The 26,743-nt window shown below is 37.3% G+C and overlaps 1 protein-coding gene across 4 annotated transcripts in view; it reads left to right on the plus strand.

The window, feature by feature from the left end:
* Window positions 1-26,743, plus strand: part of LOC149575837 (AFG1-like ATPase family protein) — a 259,202-nt gene that overhangs the window by 165,405 nt on the left and 67,054 nt on the right. For all 4 annotated transcript variants that reach the window (XM_089815715.1, XM_089815717.1, XM_089815718.1 and 1 more), the window contains one exon: window positions 10,040-10,132. In XM_089815715.1, coding sequence (XP_089671841.1) covers window positions 10,040-10,132 — 93 coding nt within the window. The remainder of the gene's footprint in view (window positions 1-10,039; window positions 10,133-26,743) is intronic.

Genomic DNA, 26,743 nt, shown 5'->3' on the forward strand with positions numbered 1-26,743 from the left:
GTGCAAACAGGTTGAACCCTTTGATCCAACCTCTCAAAGGCTCCCTCAGCCCATCCATGAATAACACAATTCAACGTCTTTCAGAGATGTCTGTGACTAGTACTGATAGCCTTTGGAACTCAATGATGTAGTTGTCTACCGTGCCCGTTTGCTTTAGCTGAGCTAGATCTTTGAAGTTTAGCTCAGGATCTTTCCCATCGAAATGGTCAATGAGTCTCTCAGTGAACTTGACATAAGAGGTCACTTGGTTGTGACTGAGAGTGACCAATCCATGATGCCACCACTCATGTGCCACTCCTTCCAGATGAAGTGCTGCGAACTTGATTGCTTCCTCTTCGGGCATTGGATTGAGTTGGAAATAGGTCTTTTCCTTTACGACCCATGACTATGCGGTAATGACTCTAGATCCATCAAATGGCGATAAGTTTACCTTTTCGATCTTTCTCCTAAGATCATCATTAAAATAACTGTGATTTCCCCCGCCAGAATATCTCATTCTTAGATCAACACAGTCTCTGTAAGATATATCACCTTCCATATTAGCGTTCCACAATCTTCTCGAAGTTTTTCTTGCATTTCCTCAAAAGTGGACTCTCTTCCTTTGTGTGGTGCCTCCGTCCTTGGAAGGAAGATGGGCATCAAGGGTTGAGAGCGAGAGGGTTGAAAATTTGTCCTTCCCAAAATAGAATCATCGCTATGCCCATTTTGTTCTCCTGTCTTTCCCTCGGCCAATTTTTGTAGAGTTTCCTACATAAGCCTTTGGGTTTCATTGATTTGCATTTGGTTTCTGTTCAGCTCTCTTAAAAGATTCATGAGTTCTATCATGGAATCTTGATGATCTACCATTCTATCAATAGGGTTACTTCGCCTCCTCCTTCGAGTATAAACTTGCATTCACTTCCACAGGCAGGTAGGATCAAAAGCTTTGATACCACTGTAATGTTCCATTCCAGTATATGGTTTACAAACACTCCTTTCTCTGGACAATTTGACAATCAGTTGGAATGCGTACGGTGACGTGGAGGCTAATACTGCTAAGTGGATGTTTCTTTTCTGATGTATGGACACTTGAGGGAAGTCGTACAATACAGGGCGTACAGTCTAATGTGGGGCAAAGGATGTGCTGTATGATGGCACAGGAAGGGCCGTATGGTATAGATTAAGGTTGCCATACGATGAGTGTGGAAGGAGGTTGAAGGAGAAGTGATGGTCGTACGAAGGACACTATGAGCCGTATGTAGGAAGCTTGGTTGTACGGTGTGGATGGAGAGGCTGTACAGATGGAAGGCTATATGGGAGGTAGACAAGAAGATGCAATGGGGCCGTATGGTGATTTCTAGAGGGCAACACAGGGACGTACGGTGATTTCCAAAAGGTTACGAAGTGTGTGGTGAGTCGTACAAGAAGGTTGTATAGTGGGATAAAGAGGGCCATATGATCAATGCATAGGAGGGCGAATACAGAATGAAATATGGAATTTGCAGACAATAGAGTGGAAGGTAAAATGCAAGGAAAGAAAACACAAAATGCTTTGTGAAATATCTTATTCATTCAACACAAGAGAATAATAATGTCTTCATCGATTCACAAGATAATAGTGCTTCGATTTGCCAGATCCGAATGAAGTGCTACAAGCGACGGAATAATGTGAGGGTTGAATCCCACCAAAATTGGAAGAGCCAAATAGGGATCTTTCACTTCCTAAATAGCGAACAACAGAGAATCCCAACTGGAATTCGTACTACAAAGAAATAATCCAAATTGCATACCTAAAGACTACCTACAAGCCATGCTTAAATACCCATAAGGAAACTTTTTGAGGGTGTTCAAAGATAGCCGACAACGACAAACTACGGAAACAAAATAAAAATGGGTCCGAGATATATTAAATCAATCAGCCCATTAACAAGGTTTAATTAAATACATTTATTTTATAACGGGGACATTACATACCTTCTCCATAGTAAAAATATGTTCTACGAAAGCCTCCTCTTCTTGGTCCTTTTCCTCTTCCTCTCTGATCTCTATTATTTTGATCATGGAAATGATTGAGAGTCTTTCTGCTCTGATTCTAACTACTACTAGCCTTATCCTTATTTTTTCGATCTTCATTTTTGCCTCCATAAGACCGTCCGCTTGATCTTCCACTACGATCTCTTCTTCTTTGCTTGCTCTCAAACTTCTTGTTCTACTTTTTCTCTACTCTTAGGGAAAATTGGTACGCCTCTTCAATACTCGTTCTAAGTAGACTCAACTCCTCTTTTATACTTGGCCTTAACCGATTAAGGTAACAAGAAACTTTCTCTTTGTCAGCTTCCGCATGGCCTATTCTGATGAGGACTTGGTAGAACTCTTTTGTATACTTCTTAACAGATCTTCCCACTTGCTTCAACCCTTGTATTTTCTCTAGTGGATCAAGCTCATAATCAAAGAGAATGAATTGTTGCTTCAATTTATCCACTATCCAATCCCATCTTGTTATCATCTCCTTTCCTCTTCTATTTCACTCCAATTGAATCTCTTGCCACCAAATTTTTCGAACGACCCTTCAATCTAACCTTCACAAACTTGAACTTATGACGATCCTCAATGTCTTCATACTCAACAAATTCTTCTAATTCATTGATCTAGTCAATTGATTCCTTTGGGTTAATATTTCTCGAAAATGTGGGTACCTCAATCTTAGAGCTTTTCCCAATCTTGGACATGGCCCTGGAAAGCCTTTCTTCCTCTTGGTTCATAGTGTTTCCTTCTCCTTCCTTATCAACATTTCCTCCTCCTTCAAATCATCCTGACTTCCATCTCTTATTGCAAGATTCATCCCTCTACAAATCTCTTTTTGCAATGCTTGTGCTTGTCTCTAACTTTAGGTGTTAGACTTCTAGCTCTTCCACCACATTCCCTTCTTGGAGACATTTTCACGATTATCGCTGAAATCCTAAACCACAGTCCTGGTGCAAACTGCCTCATAGTTGGCGATCTGTTTACACACTCAGGAACTCCTATTTTGATACCACTTAATGAAGGGTGCTCCCCTTAATGCCATAAGCACATAATAGAAATAAAGAAGCAGTAACTGTTCGCAAGAACCAAAAGTGGGCTTCTTATTATCTCTAAAAATGTGAAATTACAAATTTTATAGAGAATATGCGAAGCCACAGGGGCATTTTCCCTATAATATTCTACAAGATAGAGTTACGAACAACCACCTAGATTTGCATTAAACAACCCTACGGGCCTTCCTTCTATAAGCAATTTTCCACTACTTGGGAGGGTTCTAGAAATTATAACATTTTAATCGTAACTCTAATTGGCTATTATAACCACTTTTCAGAAATGACAACTTGTCATCTACAACACTTAATTGATGCAAGCGTTCGTCAGCTGGGGTTTGACCTCATTTTCGAGCCTCTAAAGCCTTGAAAATTGAGCTCAAAGTTTTTATACCAAAAAATAATGCCGAAAATCCTCAATATGTTCACCAATACATATAACATGCCAATGGAACTTAACTAGTAGGCTGATATATCTAAGATAAATGTCCACCTGTGAGATCATAGCATAATGAGCTCATATGACCAATTTATTAGAAATAGTAAGTTTCCACAAATAACAACCCTGCATTGAAACAACCCTTATTGAAAAGACAAAAACATAAATGTTTTTATTTTTTGCATGATGCGAGATTGCCCTTACACCCATGATTCTCTTGCATCAATTTCCTTCATGCTTCATGTCCACATGTCCTTCCCCTTTGCACATACTCCCTCTTTCTGAAATTCATATTCTCCTCTAATCAATTGCATATACTCCCCCTTTGAGTGAATTACATATACTCCTTTGACAACAATGCCAAGGGTGTCTAATTATTCAGTCAACACTGATTATACGTGATCGTTCTTTGCTTGTTCTTTCCTCATTACTGCATCACAATAGAGTTATCTCTTGCAAAGTAGTGAATTGTGGATAATCTAAGAGCACTATAATACTTGTCATCCCCAGTAAACATTTTTGAATGATTGAACTAAGGAAAGCCATAATGGAAGTAATGGCTTTTGAAGACACAAGCGACATCAAACATTAGTAAGGACTCCTTGATAAAGATGTTACAATAAAATGGGCCACTATGTCACACAAACTTGTGTCCTTGAATAATGAGAGACATCACCTATATCAACTCCAAGCTCTACGTATGACCCAACTCAAGCGTGAATATTACCTATTAAGACAAATTAAGGAGGGTTGTTTTGGATTAGTCAGATATGACTTTGTGTCATTAGTTATCTATTTGACATGCCATCATGGAAGGGATATTGATTATTAATACAAACAATAATTAGTCATTGACTTATATAATTAGTTAAGGTACACATATATTGTAATTAACAAATTCATGAGCCATGCATTCCAAATGGCATCTTTCCCATTGGGCAAGGGATATAAATAAATAGGTAGGAATCAGAGAAGTAAAGGAGATCACAAGTGTTCAATTTCCAAGATCTTTGCAAATGTAATCACACTGCCATAATGTTTGGTATATGTTTTTCAAATACAACATCTTCTCACATATTGAGCATAGGGCATGAATAGACATGTTCCTTCATGGCACATGTCTATTTGATAATTAGATAATTAATATTAATCATAGTTTTATATATATATATATATATATATATATATACAATAAACTTAATATCTCATAGAAGATGAATGCACAAATATAAAGGATAAAGATATCTGAATTGACTAAAACTTTAATACTCCGTCTTAGTCAAGAAGGATAAATATTTTTGATAATCAAAGGTAAAGGGGGATCAGTATTTTCAATAACCCAAAGATGACCAATGAGATGATATCTAAGCACTTAGTTATTAAAATACCCAGTATGCATTTATACAAACAACCCAAAGATAATTAATTTGATGATATCTAAGCTCTTAGTTGTTAGTCTCACAAAATGCATGCTTACCTCATAACTAATATGCATCTATACAAACAACTTAAAGACAGTCACTTTTATGACATCTAAGCAAGTGGATAACATAGAATTTAGCCAACTAAAGGTGCCATACATCAACACTCCCTCTTAGTTAGGGAGGATAAACATGAGACATATATTACATCTTGGTAATGTTAGGAATGACAAGTTTTAAGGATCTCTTTGATTAGAAGATATCCATCATTATGATATCACATTTGATATCATGAGTATTGGTCTCCTAGAATGCATGATATTCACCAAGTACTCAATTTAAGGTTTGATATCACATAATACAAGTTATTGTAAGATCGTCACCTTACAGTAACTTTTGCAAATACAAGTGACATCATATGGAAGTTGTCACTTCCACATGATGTACACAAGAGGTAGGCCCATTAAATCACATAATCACAAGATATATTCAAGAATTACAGTCCTCTTGACTGCTCCAATTTATTGATCACTTGGAGAATCCATCTCATCATGGTTTACTCCCTCTTAATGAATATGATCAAGATCACCAAAGGTTGACTAAATCATATCCTCTATCTTGCTCCCTCTTTTTGAAGGTTTCCCATAATGAAATGTCAAGCTTCCTCTGCCTGCAATAACATTGCCCTTATAGTTCATAAACAAATAAGAATATGTTAACATTGATCATTGATTAAAATGCTAGTAAATTTAACTCATGTCTATTACTAACAACAACATAACTCATTATTTTATGTTTTCAAGAACATAATTCTTAAAGATGTATAGAAGTCAAAATATATATACTTCATCTTTAACTCTCATAAGGAATCTCTTTATGTTTAACACATTATATCAAATTATAAATATAATATTTAATTATATATGTATCAATATATATACAAATATTTCAACTATAACATTTCATATGATATGGTTTCGGATATCAAAAACCATATCATATTAATTATACAAGAGACTTAAAATATATATTTTATAATAATATGAAGAGAACCTTAATTAATTTACCATCATACTTTCATCGATGAATTGTCCTCATTATATGGTAGGATCTCTTGTTGGACAATGTCTCTTTAATTCCCCTACTATTAGGTTTAGTTGGGACAAGTAATACCTACAAAATAAAGGTTAGAATCACAACTATATCAAACAAACTATATTATTCTACCCTCTAATTTAACCCCAATCTTAAGGACATCTCCAGATCAGGCTTCCTAGGTCATTGCTACCTCGCTGTCTTCTTAGGAGTGCACCCCTTAAGATTATTCTAGGATAAGCATCCTCTATCCAAGGCCAAACACATATGCATATGTTGACATAATCAGAATATTTTAGCACATTGATTCTTTGCCATGACAGACAATGAAAATCTTAATATCTCACATGCTCCATGCTTCAAGTCTCATTAATCTCCAATGTGTTCGTCCGATGGACCAACACAAAGGATCAAATATTCCTTACATAAGGAACCATATTCATTCAATTGATATCATCATAAAATTCAAATAATATTTAAATATTCATATTTCCTTATGTTTAAATAATAAATTATATCAAAACATCATATTCAAATATTGACAAAACTAACAATACATTATTCAAAATATAATTAATGACTTCATCATATATATAACAATAATATACATATTATTGTTATATGTTAAGTACCTTATATAATGCACAATACCTCTAAATACTTTTAAATAACATTATAAATCTTGATATCTTACAATATTAAAAACCATTACCTTTCAATGACATTAACTATGTTTCATACCTTGCTCACTTGTATGTGAGGTCTGCAATGGCTTGCATTACCTTTCCCCATGCGGTTGTCACGTAACTGTTAACAATCAAATTCCTTGGCTTTCCCAAATAATGGTTGACATCACTATGCTTAAGCCAATGAGCTGGATTGAATCAGTCGAGTATTCTCATATGGGTTTACATGTTATAAAAAGATCGTAGTCGTAAAAATCACTTTGTTTCGATTCATATTTTATTCTTTTTCTGTAGAGGGGGTATTCTTAAACAATTGTTTTAATTTTCTCCATTTATATTTAGTCAACTCTTCATTAAGACATTAATTTGATTTATTTTCTTCCTCTCATTATTTGATCGACCAGTCTTTGTGTTAACACAGTCTTCAAGGGAAGAAGATTTAATATCTCATGATTTATTTGTCCTTTAAGAATTTTGACTGCGCCATCTTTTCCTCGCGGATTCTCCAAATCGATGAACAAGAGGTGGCACACAGTTTTGATCCATTTTCCATGTCAAATCAGGTCCATCCATAACTCTCCCGTCCATCCATAGCTCTCCCTTCCAACGACTTTGGAATTGTGAAGTAACATCTTTGTTGATACCTGCGAGCTCAGGTCAAGGTTTAGATATTTTTAATTTTGATTCCCATACTGCCTACCTTTTTTAAGACAAAGTTTATTTCCTTATAGAAATCTTCATGTTTTGATTTCCTGTTCAAGGAAGTATGTCTTGCTTTCTGCATCCAATGTCACTAATTGTAGGTCTTGTTCCATTGTCATCATCCAAGGCATGGCCTCATTTGGAAGACCCTACTCGCATATGTATTATAGTGCTCCCTATTATCACAAAGATTTTAAGATATGGTTCATCTACAATCCGAATTGGCATCAATGGCTCTATGTATGTTTGCATACATTTACAACTGATATACTAGTGTATTTGAGTTCTGACCATGCTAGCATCCATAGATTGATCCCCTTTACATACACATTGAAGAACCGCCTTTTCCTTGTACGTCATTGTAGTTGAAATAAAAAAATCACATCCCTTGATGGTCTTCCTGAATATCATTAGTTTGAGATTGCCCTTACTGTACATTTAAAGTGCCTCCTTGTCTTGTGAATGAATCCAAAATTTTACTTGCCCATGTAATAATGTATTTGGTAGACAATGTCTTTATACAGTTCACAAATCTTCATATTCACATAACAAATATGGAGAACTCAAAAGTTTTCCTTCAACACTATTCAGTCTGGTGAGAAACGGAACCTAATATAGTATGTGCACCCTCGATGATAGCAAGCCGTGTTTCTAACCTAGGTTCTATAATATCATCCTGGGTGTCCAGTTTGTATTGAGATACCATCCACCCACATAGAGATCCGGAGTCAACCCAAAACACAGTATTTGATATCATGCAGTAAAACACTTTAATTAGACATCCTAAAGTCTTTATCTATCCCCATCAGTGTTCATGTGACAGTTCTGTCAGGTTGACACCTTGAGCACATACCGCAAATAGCTCGGGCCTAACATAGATACAATTTTATGACTTAGATTGAACTTAGACAATACTATTAACACAAGCTCAAATCATCCATCAAAATACGACAATATCGCAAGCTCACTCGCATCGCTATAAGCCTCTAGCAATGAAAACACAGGGAAAATATAAATTCATGGATGATTTCATCAATTCATTGTAGATACACAACTCTATTTTTGGTTGAACCTGGATCTGATACCATGTTAAATTTCCAGGATCTTTGCAAATGTAATCGCACTACCATAATGCTTGGTATGTGTTTTTAAAATGCAACATCCTCTCACATTTATATTGAGCATAGGGCATGAATAGACATGTTCCTTCATGGGACATGTCTATTCGATAATCAGATAATTAATATTAATCATAGTTATATATTACTATAAACTTAATATCTCATATATGATGAATAGACAAATATACAGGATAAAGATACCCAAATTGTCTAAAACTTTAACAAGTTATTAATATATACCGAGTATGGATCATTAGAAAACCTTATTTTTTGATTCTTTTATCTCTAAATCTGTGCGTGGAGCAATTGCCTTATCGGCTTTATCCTGTTATATTAGTTTGAAAGTAAGAAACAACACCAATGTTGCAGGCATAACCAGATCATCTCAAAATTAACATCGATGGTTGTTGCAAGTATAAAAATATCCATCTTAAATAGCAACATATTACAGTAAGTGTATTATCATGTCATAAATATTGCATATATTAGAGAATTGAATCAGAAATAGCAGTGCATCTCTATATGCGATTAGGAAACAACTATGGCACATTTCATGTTTTCGAATTGAAGATCATCTTGCATACTTTAATCATTCATATTAAAGATAGTAGATATATTCTTATGGCACTATGTGCAACTATATAGATCACTTTATCTACCAAACATCAAATTGTCCAAATCTGAGATAGTAGTGATATCAATTGATATTATTCATACAGTATAAGGATATAATAATCAAGAATTGAAGGAAAGAAGCCTCATACAATTGAAAAGTCAAGGTACTTGTCCTGAACTCCCAAGCCAACCAGAAAGGGCACATTACAACTGTCCATTGGATGGTTGAGGAGTGCAACAGACTTCCTCGATTGCCCTTGGGATGGCTATCCTTGGGGGTTGTTTCCCCATGGATAGGGGAAATCTAGGGACATCCCTTGCCATTTTGTTGTCTGTGGATCCTGAAAGAGGGAGAGGCCATTGGGGATGGCTGACTATGTGTCGGATGCTTGAGGGAGATCTCGTATTACCTTGTTTCCTCAGGAGAGCCATACATGCCTAGGATACCAAGACTTGGGGGCTGTTTGCTTGTAGATAGAAGATGACAAGGGGACAACCCTTTCCATCCTGTTATCCTGCCACGGGAAGTGCAGATGGGTAGGCTTGGTATGTGGGATATAGATGTCTGGATTTATCCTTGTATTCTATGGAAAATTTGTAAGTTTGTTCTTATTTGAGTTCAATGGGAGATGTACATAGTGAACACTTACCTGCAAGTATTGTCCTCTTTAGAAACAGATCCTATACAAAGGAACAGTTAATTGATTCTTTATTTACTCAAAGTGGAAGAAATTTCATTTAGAATACAATCTGCTCAAAGTTCAGTTTTTTCTTTCTTTCTTACAAGTATTTTTTCACCAGATGGATACCCATTGATTTTCTTCTCTTATATGCAACATGCACTCCCAAACCTCTTACATGATTTACCATAATCAGGCATTTTTCTGAGAATCTTGAAAAATTGCAGGTGGGAGCAGCAGATTACATTGCAATTGCTCAAAATTTCCATACTGTATTTATTGCAAATATTCCAACAATGAGCATGAAAATCAGCGATAAGGTATCTTAATGTTAAATCAAACTATTATTAATTTTTATTTCCTTGGATATTTGTTGTGAGAAAGATCATAAGATTGAATAACTTTATCTGTTGTAGCATTTCTTTGGAAAATTAGAGTGTTCTGTCTTTTTTTCTTTCAAGATATTCAACAAAATGGTTGCATTTTTCTACTTTCTTGCTGGGTCAATAGTTGATAGAGTTGCCAACCAAATTCCACGTAATATGTTTTTGGATAGGCATTACAATAGCAACAGATTCCCACACGCTAATAAAAGAGAGTCAGAAGACTGAGCAGCCTGGGTACAGCAGGCACAGACAAGGCCTCAAACAATGTCTCTACAAAGAAATTCATTCGACATCACTAGCTAGATCAATGTACATGAATGAAAATAACATAACCTTGGCAGTCACTTCCTGCATACAAAAGCATATGTATATACCATTACACAGTGGCACTTGTCAAATCCAAATTTCTTGTAGTCAAAAATAGTCTAGGTTGCAAAAGAGTAGAAATTTCATCACTATTACACAATAACAACCCTGTAGATGGCTTTTATCCTGCTCTGTCATGATTTATTCAGTTAAGGCCAGATGAGAATGTGATTTGATGAATGTAAACCTAAACAGACAGTTCAAAGTCAAAATTATCTTGTGGAGCCTTAAAAGAGGGTCTTAGATTCCATTTTTGACAGTAAAAGTTCTTTGTTCTCTGAAGATCGTAAAAATGTCTATTTGTCTTGAGATGAAAAGATACAGTATCAGTCATTTAACTGGAAAACGAGATGCTCAATGGTATAATTTGAGATATTGACATGTCATTATCTTTCCAGAGATTTTTAACACAAACTTTCAATTTAAGTTATGCCAGCTTTTCATCAAACAGTGTGCAATTCTTGTTGTTTAAGCATATGCAATATGCAGCCGTGATTTTGTCATTTAAAATTGTTTGCAAGTTTTTGAGCACCAATTTGAACAGTTTTTCTGATTGCTTGTTTCAGATTCCTCTCTTATATAAAGACATACATAGAATACATTGCTTTGAAAGAGAGGATATAAAAAATGAGCATTTTAAGTAACAGGCTCACCATTATGACTTTCATCTCATTGATATAATATGGAAACAGATTAGTACAAACTTCAAAGTGCAGACCTAGAAATGAGGTCTTTGGAAATTGCTTTCAGCTTGCATTAATAAGCTCCTTGTCATTAGCATTTGTAATGTCCTCTTTATAGTGCACCATGGTTGGGGGTTTGGATTAGCCTAACAATGCCCCTTGTAGGCTAAGTCGGTTAGAGGGTCTAAGTCGGCAGACCCAGAGACAATTTCTCACTCTAAAGGTCCGTTTGGATTAGTATGGCACATGTGCTAGTTATAGTAAATATCTGATTCAGGAAAATTAGGGTTTCTATCTTTGGCAAGGCGCTTGAACCAAAGTAATGTGACTTGGACCCAACTCGGACTCGGCAAGGGTAACTTGATTTGTGACCCGGCTCGGACTTGGCAGTGACTCAGCAAAGTGAAAAAACCCCGAAATTTTGAGTTTTTTAAGGATTTAAAGAACATGCCATGCTTCCATTATTGAATAAAGCTTAAATACACAGTAACATAATGAAATAGAAGGTAATTTGATTACAATGCACATACTTAAAAGTTAAACATACATTGATTACATAAGTACAAAGGTAAATTGCTAATTACTAAAATTTAAATAGTAGCTAAAGGAAATAGAAAAATAAAACATAGAATCATAGATATATAAAATGATAAATCCATGAAACCCATCAAAATGTATTTAAAATCCATGAAATCCAACACATCAATAGTCATCATCAAATGTTTCAAATTCTGATCATATGTTAAGTTAAACATAAAGTTAAAACAAGACTACAACTATGGCTCCTAGTGCTCATCCTTAGCCCCAACCTCAACCTCAGGCTCAGTATAATCTATAAAATTCCTCTTAGTAAGGCGTCTAAGGTAGTTCCTGGATGATTGATTAGCCATAGCATCAGCTTGTGAGGTGCCTCTAGGATCAACTGTAGTCTCTGCCAATGCCTGTGAGGTGCCACTAGGAATAACTATAGCTCTCTGGTCCTCTGCTGCCATAGCCACAACCTTAGCCTCTTTGTTTGCCTCTTTAATCCACTCTAGGTCCTCATCATCAAAGACAGGATCAATAGCCTCAGTGATCCACTCAGACTATGGATCAACCTCCTCTAGAGGAATTTGAGTGGTGTCACTATCCAAAATCTCCCTAGTCCTAATGCGTAGGTTGTAATGCACAAAGACTAGCTTATTCATTTTCTCCACAGACAACCTGTTACGCCTCTTTGAGTGGATGTGCTCAAACATGCTCCAGTTGCGCTCACATCCAAAAGCACTACTTGGCTGGCTCATTATGCGGATGACGATTTGCTGAAGGTTTTTGGTTGAAGGCCCAAACATTTGCCACCATCTATCTGAATTTTGAAAAAAGGAAAAGAAAAAATATTAGTCTCATTTCAAAATTTGAACTTTAAAGCTAGAAATTTAGAAACTAGATTGTATAAGGCTTAAACTGCAATTTTTACCTGGCTCCAATTTTGTACGACCTTTGCAAATTTGACTTGAAAAAATGGGCCTTGTTACATTATTATAGGCATCCATCTCAAGCAATATATCTATGGCATTAGTGGCCATCTTTGATATCACAGTGTATAGGCCACTAAGAACCTCCTCATTTGCCTTGAAATCTTCACGGAAACGGTATGCCGGATTGAGGTAATAGGCTGTTGCATGGATGAGTTTATGAAGCTGATTTTTCCATCTCCTATCAATTATGTCCCAAATAAGGCCATACTTGTCATCAACTCCTACATGTTTGGCCTTAATAGCTTCCTTGGCCCTATCCATGCCCTCATATATGTAGCCCATGGTGGGCTTCTCCCCATCAGCAACTCGTAGGAGGGCTACAAGGAGCTTAGTGATCTACAGAACAATTAAAAAAAAAAACAATTTAGTGAATGATGAAACTTTGCAAAGTTGCACAATGAAAATAAAACAAAAATATGAATGAGATAAATAAATTTATAAAATTTTAAAACTTAAGCTTTTAAAATTTAAATTACCTCCACAATCTTCTTACATGGCTCCCAAAAACCTTCTTTATCATAAATGCATTTTGTTGCATCTATCTTTGCAGGGGCAGGGGTGGTGGCAAAGGAGGAGGAATTCCATTGTGGACCAACAAACATGCACCTCAAAGCTAACCTTGAATTCAGAAAGGATTTTAGTGTGATAAAATTAGAGGCAAAGCTTGTGATACGGGGACGAGCCAACTCCTTTCCCTTCATGTATTCCTTCATAATGCTAAGGACCAAGGCATGATTATAGATGAACTTGCAAAGATTTTTAGACTTAGCAACACATGATTTCACCTATTCAAGCTTGTCAATATCCTTTAACATGAGGTCGAGGCAATGGGCTACACATGGAGTCCAAAAGATTCTTGGGTGTCTCTCCATCAAAAGTTTTCCTGCAACAATTTTAAATTAGTTAATAGACAATTAAAAATTTAGATTTGTTAAAAAAACTTTTAATTTTCAAAATTTAATGAAAAACTAAAATAATTTTTTTAGAACTTAGAAGTTAAAATTTTACCTACATCAACATAATTAGCTGAATTATCAGTCACCACTTGGACAAAATTCTCTTCCCCCACCTCCTTTATAACCTCCTCAATAGCCTCACATAAGAATTTTGCATTTTTGACATGTGAGGAAGCATCTATAGACTTCAAAAACAGGGTGGATCCTGAAAGTGAAAATTAAACAAAATAATTATCATTGAATAGTCAATAAAACAAAATTTTAGTTATTCAATGATACATTAAATTTTAGACTTCAAGAAGTAGAGGATGATGAATTACCTTTACTAGAAATAAGAAAATTGAGGAGAGTCCTATTCCTTCTATCTGTCCATCTATCCGTCATAATGGTACACTCCCTTTGGCTTAAAATCATTCTATCAACCTCCAACTCAAGTTTCATATCCTCAACCATTTCTAGTAAGAGAGGGCCACTCAACTGATCTTCAGTGGCGGCTTTAAACCCCGCACCAGCATCCCCTGTCAATAAGGAGTCTTGTTACATTTATAATAACAATTTAATTAGCATATTTTACATCAAGTTAAAATTATAAAATTTTATTTTAAAAATTGAATTTAAAACTTAAAATGTAAAACAATAAAAATTAAATGAAGTTGAAGTTGAAGTACCTGGCTGCTATAAATGGAATGTTGCAGAAATACCAATACTTGCAAATTGCTCTTCTTCTATCTTCATGGATTTCCCTATTCCAAGCTCTCAAGTGAGGGTTATGCACTAGGAGTGAAACGTGGTACAAAAAAATTTTCCAACCAAGATTTTCTGACTCTAGGACCAAAGGTAATGCTAGTACTACTAGTAGTGCAAGGAATAGATGTAGAAGTACAACTAGCAGAAGCACTAGGACAATAGGGGGGAAGTGAAGCACCTTCTCCAACACAACCTATTGAACCTAGGGTGTAAATCTAGATACAAAAGCAGTGCCAGATGAGCGTGGGAGGGAATTGGAACCAATCTGAGCTAACTTTGCTAATTGTTTTTGTTTTAATTTCTTTTCTTGTTCATATTTTTCTAAGGCAACATAACAAAAACATTTAGCCTCAGGAGTTGTACTTTTACAAGGCTCAGCATCATGACTATGTATGCCAACAATATGGTATTTCAATCTATTTATCCCCCCACTATTAACGGCCTTACAAAATAGGCATTTTGTTTGATTTCTACCTCAACCCGAAAGTTCTATGGTGTACTTCCAGCACTCATCTTTTTTATTGCCTTTAGAGAACTTGGGTTTTTTAGCTAGAGGAGCCATTATGAGTAAGGAAAAATGTCAAGGTTGCTACAATAAGACACTTCAGACCAAATATTACTATTTAAGCATTGTATTTTATGAAGATCTAAAGTAAAAAACCAATAAATGTACAAATTTTTTTTATGCAAAAAATCCATAAGCATATAGAAAAAAACCATCAAAATCTAAAAAATCAACTCTTACCTCTTTGAAATGAGTTGAGAAGTGTTGAGAAGAGCTCCTATAAACTCCTCGATGATCTAAATGCAAGTGTATGCATACAACCGAATGCCCTTCGGATTGTGTAACGCACCTGCCATGTTTCAGAGGATCATTTTGCACATATTTGACAAAATGTCTGTAGGCAACTTCCGTGCATTTTTGGATGATTGGTCCATTTTCAGTGGACAAGACAACCACTTGAAGGCACTTCAGGAATGTATGGAGAGGTCTCGATGGGCAAGGCTGACAGTGAATCCAAAGAAATGTCAATGCATGGTTCCTCAAGGAAAACTACTTGGGCACATTGTTTGCAAGACAGGATTAAAGACCAACCCCAATAAAGTAAGGGTGATACTGGAAATGGAAGCCCCAATGAAGGTATCTGGAGTCAAGTCTTTTCTCTGGCACATTGGGTACTATAGACAGTTATAAAGAACTATGCCCAAATTGCTCTACCCCTAGACGAGTTGACACAAAAAGGAGAACCATACATCTGGACTTCTGAGTTGGAAACCGCCTTCGCAGAACTGAAGAATAGATTGTTGGGGTCGCCCATATTGGCGTATCCAAACTGGGACAGGGAGTTCCACTTCCACGTGGATGCTTCAAACTTTTCCATAGGTGCAATTTTGGCGCACACTGGTGACCATGGCATCGATCACCCAGTGTATTTCACAAGTCGGCTACTGGCAAGACCCAAGAAGAATTATAGCACCACTAAAAGGGAGGCTCTTGGGATGGTGTACTCGGTACAAAACTTTAGACATTACCTATTGGCTACACCATTTACCTTTTACGTGGATCACCAGGTGTTGATGTACCTGGTGAACAAACCAATTATCCAAGGTAGAATTAGCGGATGGTTGTTGCTACTGCAGGAATTCACCTTCACCATCATTGTGCGACTCAGGAAGAGTCATGTCATTGCGGACCAGCTCTCTGGAATTAGGTCCAGAGAGCCACTGAAAGGGGTCAATGATGATTTCTTGGATGCACACTTATTCAGAATCACCATTCTTCCAGGATGATACAAGTCTATCAGAGAGTATCTATCGACAACTCAATTTTCGAGAGAGATGCCGCCATGTGATCGGCAGAAGCTAGTTTTAAGGAGCCAGATTTTCAACTAATAAATGGTCTTCTTTGCAAGATGGGTCCTGATCAAGTACTATGGCGATGTGTAATGGAAGAAGAAGTGCAAGGTGTTCTGAGGGAAGCACATGAAGGTTTGGCAGGTGGCCACATGTGACCCAACATAATAGTACGGAAGGTTCTGCTTGCTGGGTTATGGTGCCCACACTTTACAATGATGCACGAGAATGTGTATTGAGCTGTGATACATGTCAGAGAGCTAGCAAACCACTCAAGAGGGACTTCATGCCATTAAACCTGTCCCATGCCTAGGAGTTGTTTGAATGTTGGGGACTAGACTTAGTGGGTCCACTGAAGGCGAGTAGGGCCTAGCGTTGCCAATACATAGTGGTGTCTACGAAGTATTTAGCAAAGTGGGTAGAGGCACGTGCACTACCTGACAATTCTACAATCAACACGACTAAGTTCTTGTATGAACAAATCATCACATGGTATGACATACCTATTCAGTTGACAAGTGACAGAGGGGGTCACTTTGTCAATCATGTGATCAAATAATTGACAACAGAATTCAAGATCTTTTATTCGTTGTCAAGCCCCTACTACCCACGAGGCAATGGCCAGGCAGAAGCCACAGATACAATTCTGGTGGCCATCATATACAAATCATGTGTGTCAAACAAACAGACTGGGAGGAAAAGTTGCCTTCGCGCACCGTGGGCCTACCGTACCACATTCAAAGTCACAACAGGATAGACACCGTTCCAGTTGATGTTTGGTCAAGAAGCTATGGTAACCAACCGAATTTATGGTCCTAAGTCTGCAAATTGCAATTGTCAATAGACTCGGAGATATGGAGAGTTTACGAGAACGCCTATATCAATTGAACAAGCTGGATGAACGTAGATTAACAACGCAATGGGCGACAAAGGTGGCGCATACCTGCTGAAAGGTGTGGCATGACAAACATTTAAAAAGAACAAGATTTCAGCTAGGCCAACTTGTGCTTCAGTACAATGGCCACAATGAGATAAAACTAGGGAAATTCAAGGTTAAATGGCTTAGATTGTATAAAGTGAGAGCAGTTGGCGACAATGGATCCATAAAACTGTGGACTCTCGACGGGCGAGAAATCCCTGATGCCCTCAACAGGTCTAAGCTTAAAAAATTTCGCGAACGATAACAAGGCGAAATGGGCGGTAATACTAGACAGGAATTCGATGTATCGACTTAAAATGATTAAAAATTAAAAATTAAAAAAAATGTATTTAAAAGAAAATTAAAAAAATATAATTTTTTTTAAAAATTAAAAAAAAAAAGGTCGTAGACATATGTTTCTGCGGCAACCAAAGGTCCCACAAACACTAAGTGTCTTGCGGACATATGTCTCTGTAGACACAAAGGGTCCCGCAGGTATATGTTTCCGTGGACACTAAGGGTCCTGCGGGTATATGTTTTCATGGACACTAATTGTCCCGTGGGTATATGTTTCCATGGAGGGAGATGTGTGGACGCGAACTGTGGTGCCACACAACTACAAATATCCACACTACTGCGGATGCAGAATATAAGCCATGGAGTTGACCTAGATATATACCGCAAAAGGTTTTCGGTGACATGAAGTATCTACGACAATTGCTGATGATAATCCACAAAAAGAAGTAAAGTTTTGGGGGGTATAAAAAGTACCGTAAAAGGAAAAGTGTATGCTGAAGATAGAGAAAGGTAGTTTGTGGTAGCAGTATTGGTGGCAATATACAAGAAGAATAGCCACAGGGAAGTGAAAGACAACAAAGACATTTACCGTGGGAACCATTGCCGCTGGAGAAGCACTACCGCGAAAGACAAAAAGAGAGCAAATCCTAACCGTTTCTTTTGATTATATTAAAAGACAAAACAAAAGACCATTACTATGGAATCCACAAGGAAAGGAAACAGTGGAAAAATTAGTTGAAGGCAAATATGGAAAAGAATGCGAGTGTTAGCTTTCGGAGTTCAAGTTGCAAGGCCAACAGCATCCAGTAGCAAGAAGCAGAAAGTGAAGGCCGACTTATCACACGTCATAGTTTAGTTTGAAGGGTTGAATGGCACTAAGTGTCGGAGGTGGTGGCAAGAGACTACAGATACAGATTTAATCAAACAAATTTTGATATAGGCACAAGTACATTGGGCAATTCAACTTCCAGTGTTCTCCATTCAATTGTTTGAGTCGATCCTAAGAACTATGATAAAATTGTACAACAAGAACAGTAGAACAAGTACATTTTTGTACAAGAAGTAGTGTATGATAGTCTTTCAAATTGCGAGATTTAGTAGGGTTTTTGGCATTCCTGGCCAAGGAGGTCACAAGTGGTGACCAAGAATCACAAGTTGCCACAAGAACGCAAGGAATATTGGGTAAAATTGGTGGGCCGCAATCTCACACCAGAGGAAATGGAGTCTGTGGTAAAAGGTGCCAAGAATTGAGGACTATGGAGAGATTTCATTTGAGAGGGCCATTGGAGATGTATTATGAATGTAATTAAAAGTAGGTTGACGGGGGCAAGTAGGGCCTCAAGTATCGCCCTACCTTAGATTACGTTCATAAACGACATCATGAATGGTATTGTGTATGATTAGGCCATGGTCCTCACCGACAGGATGGAGGAGTTTATGACATTACAACATTGGACATTTTTCATGCCACATCATGCTGAATGGTATTGTGTATGATTAGGCCATGGTCCTCACCGACAGGATGGAGGAGTTTATGACATTACAACATTGGACATTTTTCATGCCACATCATGCCATCGGCTTGTTTCTGGAAGCAACCCTTCATTAAGTTCCAATAGATGACTTTGAAGTTCCACCGAGGGGGAAATTGGTGCCAGGAGAACCTCTAGTATTCTACTGGAAACATTTAGATATGGGTGAAACCGCGGCCGGTCAGAAGAGGTATTGTAGGGGTTGGATGCATATGGGGACACGGACAACGGAAGGGAGGAAGCCATAGAAAGCAGTGGAGCCGACTCCGAGGAGATAGGGTACCTCGGCAGAAGTGGTGAGCGATACGGCAATCGAAGGGTCCACATTTTTCACCCCTCCTCAGTTGCCAACTTCGGCACACTTAACCAATACCTCACTTTTTCCTCCATTTGGCCAAAAGCATGCGCTAGTTTTCATGACTCCATCGATGGCCACAAAAGATGTTATGACTCTACAGAATGTTTCACCAGATCCAGTTGCATCAGCAGCAGAGATAATAGAGATGCATGTGCCAGAGCTCGAACCTTAGGTTTGACTAGATGTGATTGGCTCTGATGTTGTGGTCACCATATCTTCATCTTTGTCAGCCGAGGCCCAACCAGCCGAGAGCATTGAGACGATACAGGCAGCGCAAATCGAGAAGGTTGAGGTGATGGATAGAGCTAGTGCATTCCTGTGATAGCAGTTCTAACTCATTCCTGTAGAGGTCGGTCCCTCCATTCAGTCCCCAAGGATTGGAGAGGTATCCCTAGGAGTAGCTGCCATGTTAGAGCTACATGAGGTGGGAGTACCACAGTTCGAGGATGCACCAGAGGGGAGGAGGCGACACTAGATGTGGACGTGGCTATTGCGGGAGAGGTAGAGATGGATACTGATAGGGAGTGGAATGTCGATGATATCGGAAAATAGGATTATGGGTCGGATGAGGATAGATGCAAGACATACATCAGAGCTATGGAGGTTGTGATGGAGAGAGGATACATCCTTGCATATCAGGCTTTGACTCATAGGAAGGAGTTACATTTGATCTGAGCCTATATTTGGGGGTGTTTTCTTGAGTGTTTTCACTCTTGCTTTGAGGCCAGGGAATTGCCAACCGTGAAAACACTAGAGATGTTGGCTGATTGGGCTACAAATCTTTAGTTGGGACCGTGCAACAGTCTGATGGAGAAACTGACACATGAGATAGTGGGGGTATATATAGGTCTCTACTATGCTCATAGGCGGATAGGGCAGCAGAGAGGATTGCAACTAAGAGGTCTACGATAGTTGAGAGGGAAACTAGAGTGAAGTTAGCTGCTGAATTAGTTAACCAGTAGACAGCATGGGTAGCTGAGTGTGCAACGCTCTTGCAAGATAAGGAGAAGTCTGAACAAAGATTATAGGCAGCCGAACAAGGATTGCAGATAGCTTAGGCCCAGACCATGGATGCAACACTTTTTTTGAAGGAGGCAGTGGAGGTTAACACGGATGCAAAAGAATTTACGCATCTGCATTGATTAAGTTTATGAGTTGTATTGGCAACAGAACACTTTAGGGACGCAACCTCCTCTCTAGTCTATCTTGTTTGTATGTTTGTATGCTGTCTCCAAATTTTGTTAGTTTTTGAGTCACTAGGAGACGACCTTTCTTTTTTTTGGGGGGCGAGGGGGGGATGATGTTGTCAAGCAAAATGGGTAGTTAGACAATTACCGGTGTGGACACGGTTGTGTCGTTTTATTGGCACCGTTTTGGACATTATAAATGTCATGAACACTTATGTATTTTGGCATCATTATTATTTTATGAAATATCATTGTTGTGTACGGAAAGCATTTAATAAATGAATAGTATTTTGCATTGATTATATGTTTCTTTCCTGTTCACTTACGAGCTGAACACTCTTTGTGTTCTACTTGCATAGATTTCCTGCAAAAAATGAAATAACAATGGTGTTAGTTTTCACTGAGCTTAAGGTCAAATCAACTCATCATAACCTAATATACATGGCTACTTTATATATGCAGTAGCGGGTATCTCTAACTAACAAGTGGATGAAAATGCGGCTCCCACAAGGGTTTGAGCCCAACTTGTTAATAAGAGATAAGGATCACAGATACCACAAAGGGAAAAATATACAGCGGATTATGTCCTCAATAATAAGAATGGTTTTACTTATGATTTCCAGAAAGTTGCAGCAGTATGAGATATGCACAAGGCCATCAAAGCAAAGTTTCATCAGTTATGTGATTTCATGAGCGGCCCGAAGAAGTGGAGCATACCGATAAAAACACATGCTGAAGTCATATACTGTGTCAGAAGAAAAACAATACGTCCGTAATCCTTTCAGAATTCAACAACTAGTAAGCAAGAGCTTGCAAGCAATCCAGATTCAAGAAAAAGGTTTTCTAACAGCAGCCTTCTAACTTACATCAACTACAAGTGTCATTCCGACAAATCAAAAGAAGCGTGATTGACAAAGTCTCCACAAAAAATCTTGCAAATTCTTATGAATGACGACACTCAGCAGTAACAACAAATTGGTTTGTATTAAAGTGATTTTTGAGATGCAAATAATAAACCTCAAAGGTATTATATTTAATGCATATTAGAACAAGAGCCACAATATTTGAATTTCATAAAGAAAATTTAAGTGACATTTTAAATATTTGAGCAATGGAAGGCCAGACTTTAGACTGAGAGCCCAGTAAATACCCAAAATGAAAAGCTGGAAGATCTGTGTAGAGGAGAATGTAAAAATCTACAAAAATGTCAGCTAGCGACAAAAATCACAAGGCTAAGGGTATGGTTTACAAGGAACAAGTAATTTATATGCTTGAAGAATGATACAACTGCAAGAAAAGATAGCAGAAATATCTCTGATCCAACCAATAGTGGCCCATACAAAACAGAAAAGTCTTACAGCTTTACTATTAAAAGAGCCCAGTTCCATAATGGCCTTCACAAAACCAAGTAAAATACAGAAAAAGGTAAGGTCACATCTGATTCAAAGAACACCCAGTTGCAGTTTATAAGACTCCAAAGTGGCGTGAAAATGAAATTAGAAAAAGACCAAGTCACGGCAACATGAGGGTTTTCCAAATCAGCAAATTGGACTCAAGAAATGGTGCATCAAAATAACAGTTGTAAAGGCCCAGTGATGGCTAAAGCAGCAAGATGAATGGTTTTCGAAATATAGCAAAATCAGGTTAAACAATCTCCAGAAAATGCTGAATAAATACACAGCCAACTCCATGATTAATGGCGTAATAATAATAAAAAGACCAAGTCTGAGTAGTAAGAACTCACGACACATATCTGGAGTCTAAAATACAGCAAGTTGAGATGCCAGGTACAGCAAAACAATCATGCAATCCCCATATTTTTCCATGGTTGGTGGCCAAGGGTTCCGAGACAAGATCATCAAGCAAAAGATTACCACACAAATCCTCAGACCTCAAAGTTACGAAATTTCTCCCTTCCTTCCAGAGAGATTGAATACACAAATGGCAAAGTTTAGGTCATAAAAGAGGCAGACTCCAAATTTTATTAATACCTCTTCATAATGCTGAGAATAAGAGGGCTTTTTGATTTAAACAATGAATAATGTTATTAACAACCAAAACTCTATACATTATTTAAGTTAGAAAGGTCTTCATTTTATTAAAGTAAATATTGCAATTATTCTGAAAATGTAATTTAATATTATTTGAGTGATATTATTATAGATCACCTTATAATCTTAAAGTCTTAGATGCAATATTGAGTCAATAGAAGAGGTGGAGAGTTTTATGCCGAATGGAGGTATCTTGGACTAAGTCTTGGTGAAGGAGTAATGACATTTATTAGGGGTCAAGGTTGTTCAAAAGGAGAGTAGTGGGAGATTTTCATTATTGATTTTGAGGATGACTTGTTCATAGAGTTTGAGTTGGTTTGAAGACATAAGGAGATTTTATAGGGTTTTAGAGAAAGTCTAGGAGTAAACTCGAATTAGGAGTTTATCATAATTATTGAAGGGTTTCTATGGGCTTCCAAGGCATTTTTAGTGTATTTTAAGCCAAATGTTGAGTTCCCTATAGATTGAAAAGACTTTTTCAAAACAGATATCCTCCTTTCATGGCTTCTAGACCCCATTTTTAGAGCCTTTTTCTAGCATTTGACCACTAGAGGTGGAGTTGCATTTGTACTTAATGAGTTTGGCAACTCATTTTAGGGAGTTCTCAATTATGTAGAAGTGGGCTCTTAGTGATTTTATTTATCCTTTGGCCATTTTTCTACATTTCTTTTGTAACTCAGTTGATGATATATGTAGAGATCACCTTGGAGACCATTTTTGATGAGTTTTATGACTTTCTTACTAATTATGGAGTTGTGTATTAGTGTGATTGCATCAAACTGATAGTGAATTTTTTTTTTCCTTCAGTTTTGTCTCATTGTTATGCTTATTCTATAAAGAGTGCAATGTGCAAGTTGTAGATTATGTTACATGTATGTCATAGGTTCATTATCGTGAATGTTATGTTTTCCTAAACTGGGCAAGTATGCGTTTATACTTTTCTGCAAAACACTGATGTGCATGCATCACAGAGGCAAGCTGTGTGAATCTATTATTGATTTTTGGATTTCAAGTGTTAGAGTTTATTTGAATGTCATCAGTTCAAACTTTAGGTGCAATGACTATAGGTTTAGTTTTGCTTATCCATATTTTTCTATCTCTTTACCTCGTAAGTTTTTTCAAGTTTTAAGTGAAGCATCTGATAGGAACAAGCCTAGAAACCGAAGGTCTCACTTCATTGCATGTCCCATGTAGAAGTGATTCCCATGTTATACCAGGATATCTGAATTCATCTAGTTCAGTATCGAGTGCAAATTCCGGTACTTAATAGGAGCCACTCTAGAACTCCTTATTGTCCTCCTAAGCACATGCTTTCATGTTAAAGTTACTAATACAATCATGAATGTGAACTACTTCTTTGAATGCATTAATGTGAGTGCCATGTGTCATTGTTGGTTGCATTAACGTGGACCGGTTGGAAATTGAGATGTGTTGTTCAAATGGTCTACCTGTTACTCCAACATTTTTCTTGTTGCCATTCAATCAAATCTCTAGGTTCAAATCAGCAATGATGCCAAAATGTTTACTTTCAAAATGAATATTTTAAATCTACGGAGAGAAACATTCATATGGCAAAAAGATATGATCTTTTATTACCAAGTGCAATGTTTGTACAATGATGAATGTGAACTGGTTCTTGATCCAAACCTAAATAGTGCCCAATAGTTGGTTAAAACTTTTAACCATTAACAACCAACACAAGATATCAGAAACAACTAATTAAGCTACAAAGTATTAACTATTTTTAACAAAATATTATTTATTTACTAGTAGCAGTTTGCCGTCTAAAGGGGAATGGAATATCTGAATTTTCAATTGGTTTCTCCACTCCAACTTTATGAAAGATCTTGTGCTCTCATTTTGGATATTGTAATATCCCTTTTCGGATATTTTTCTTAAAAACCCTTGATATAAACATGTAGATTTAAAACCGAACAGAAAATCAATATTTGATATAAATTTCAAAACTTTAATCAATTTGTAACCAGCAGATATGCATACAAGAAAACTTAGAAAAGTTTGTTTGATTCCTCCAATATTCAGAAGTACATATATAAACCAGCAATACAATAACATGCAACAATCCAAAATAATCCAATCTTAGAAATAGCAATAACAGTCAAATTGGCAAATGTAGATAAAACCTGTAAGAAGGCTGGGTTTGCATCCAACCACCAAAAGCTTCTTCAATGGTTTGCGTCCTCAAAGAGATAACCAGTCACTATTTTTAGCTCCCAGATTAAGATTTGTTTTAAATATTATAATCTTCATACCTCCCCATGTGGAGCCTGTTGTACCTTTATCATTTTTTCCAATGTGATGCATGCCCTTTTAGGCAATGTAGGATAAAGCACCTTTTTTGTCCTTTAGTCACTTAAGTGAATATAGTACATTTTTAAATAAAGTGACAAGTTAAATGAACTTTAGAAGTCACTTAGTCAGTAAACCATATAATCATCAGGCATCAAAATAACTGACCAAATGAACTCGAATAAGCACGTGCAATAGTTCGTTGGAAACCTCTCGGTGAGATGCTTCCAAACCAACACTGAGATACCAAGAATTCTAAGCTTTGTTTACTTACTAAAAATAGTAAGCGTCCAAACAACCTGCCAAAACTGCCCTGATGGGTCTGAAACTAGAAATGTTTAAGCCAAATCTCGAACTGAACTCCGAAAAGAACTTTTTTGCCCCTAAAACCTAGGTGAAGTGAGCCGACAACACAGAATTATAATGTCCCAGAAAAGGGGACATTACAAAGTCTCTCTTCTCAAAGATTGCTTGCCCTCAAGCAATCCGCTCATACTTGCAGAAATCAAATGCCATGATCCCATACTCGCCTCTCGAAAGAGGTTCTACTCCTTAGCCTATGTACCCTAGCATGCATCTTCCCACACTCGGAATGATGAAACAGTACAATAGGGATCAATGTGCCAAATAACTGAATGCTAGGATCCCAAGTCTCACCATAAAGGGACACCAACTGCCATGTGTTGCTTCTCTGTGTGCCAATTCCCTCAGTCAGAATGAATGCCTGACTCCATGAGTGACCCTGCGAGTCTCTACTGTCAAGTGAAGATGGGAGCTCAACAATATACCAATATCCACCCCAAGATGATAGCAACCAAATTCTCCACCTAGCTCCCCGAAAAAAGGCAATATATAGGGATGCTCCACCTGGATCCCAAATGAGAGCTCGTATACTGTCTGAGATACCATTGAACAGCTCCTGTAATACCTATATCACTGTACCACTATACCACTCCTATAATATCTGTACCAATGACAATGACAGATCCAACCAATTTGACTCCATCACCATATCACCCTAGTGAAAAAGGAGTAATCCTAGTCTCTGGAACTCTGATGTGTTAGAAGGCTGAAACACACAAACCATAACCCTGTGATTGTGTAACAACGTAGCATAATCCACTAGATGTTAGATACTATTAACACCTGGATCCCCGATCACCCAATCAACATGATCTTGGGTAAAGGAAAGAATGTTTGGTAAATCACCAACGTCATGAATGCTAACACCGTCTTCGATATACTGCTGAATAAAAAATGTAGACACCTCATGTGGAACATATGGTAATGTATGTTCTCCCCACTCATCTGCAAAAAACTCATTGACCCTTGAAGGCCAAATAAAACCAGCGAATATACTACTAACATTCATAGGCAAATCATTGATAGCTGGAAGATACCAACAAGAAAAATCACCAATCAACAAGTAGGCCATGGCCATTTCATAAGAGCTTGGTGATAAATCTCTAGCTAAGCTGAAAAATCCCTTAGAGTATGCTAGGGATAAATCTGAACTTCCTACTCCACCATAAGTACCATCGCTTGTGTCAAAGTCTTCATAAAAGGAAGGTTCACCATTAATTGAAATCTCTGAATTATCCTCACTTGTTATATCATTAACCATGTGTTCATGTGAAAATGTACAACTGCTGTCATAAAAATAGAATTTCTAGACTCATCAATTGGCTGGTCCATAGAATTTTTCTCATTATAGAAAGTCTCAGATGCGGAACACGTGAATGAATTACATTGTTTTCCTTCACATCTA

The sequence above is a fragment of the Cupressus sempervirens genome, chromosome 1 (genome assembly GCF_028749045.1).
Source record: "Cupressus sempervirens isolate cs-2001-9-10 chromosome 1, ASM2874904v1, whole genome shotgun sequence".
Lineage (NCBI taxonomy): Eukaryota > Viridiplantae > Streptophyta > Pinopsida > Cupressales > Cupressaceae > Cupressus > Cupressus sempervirens.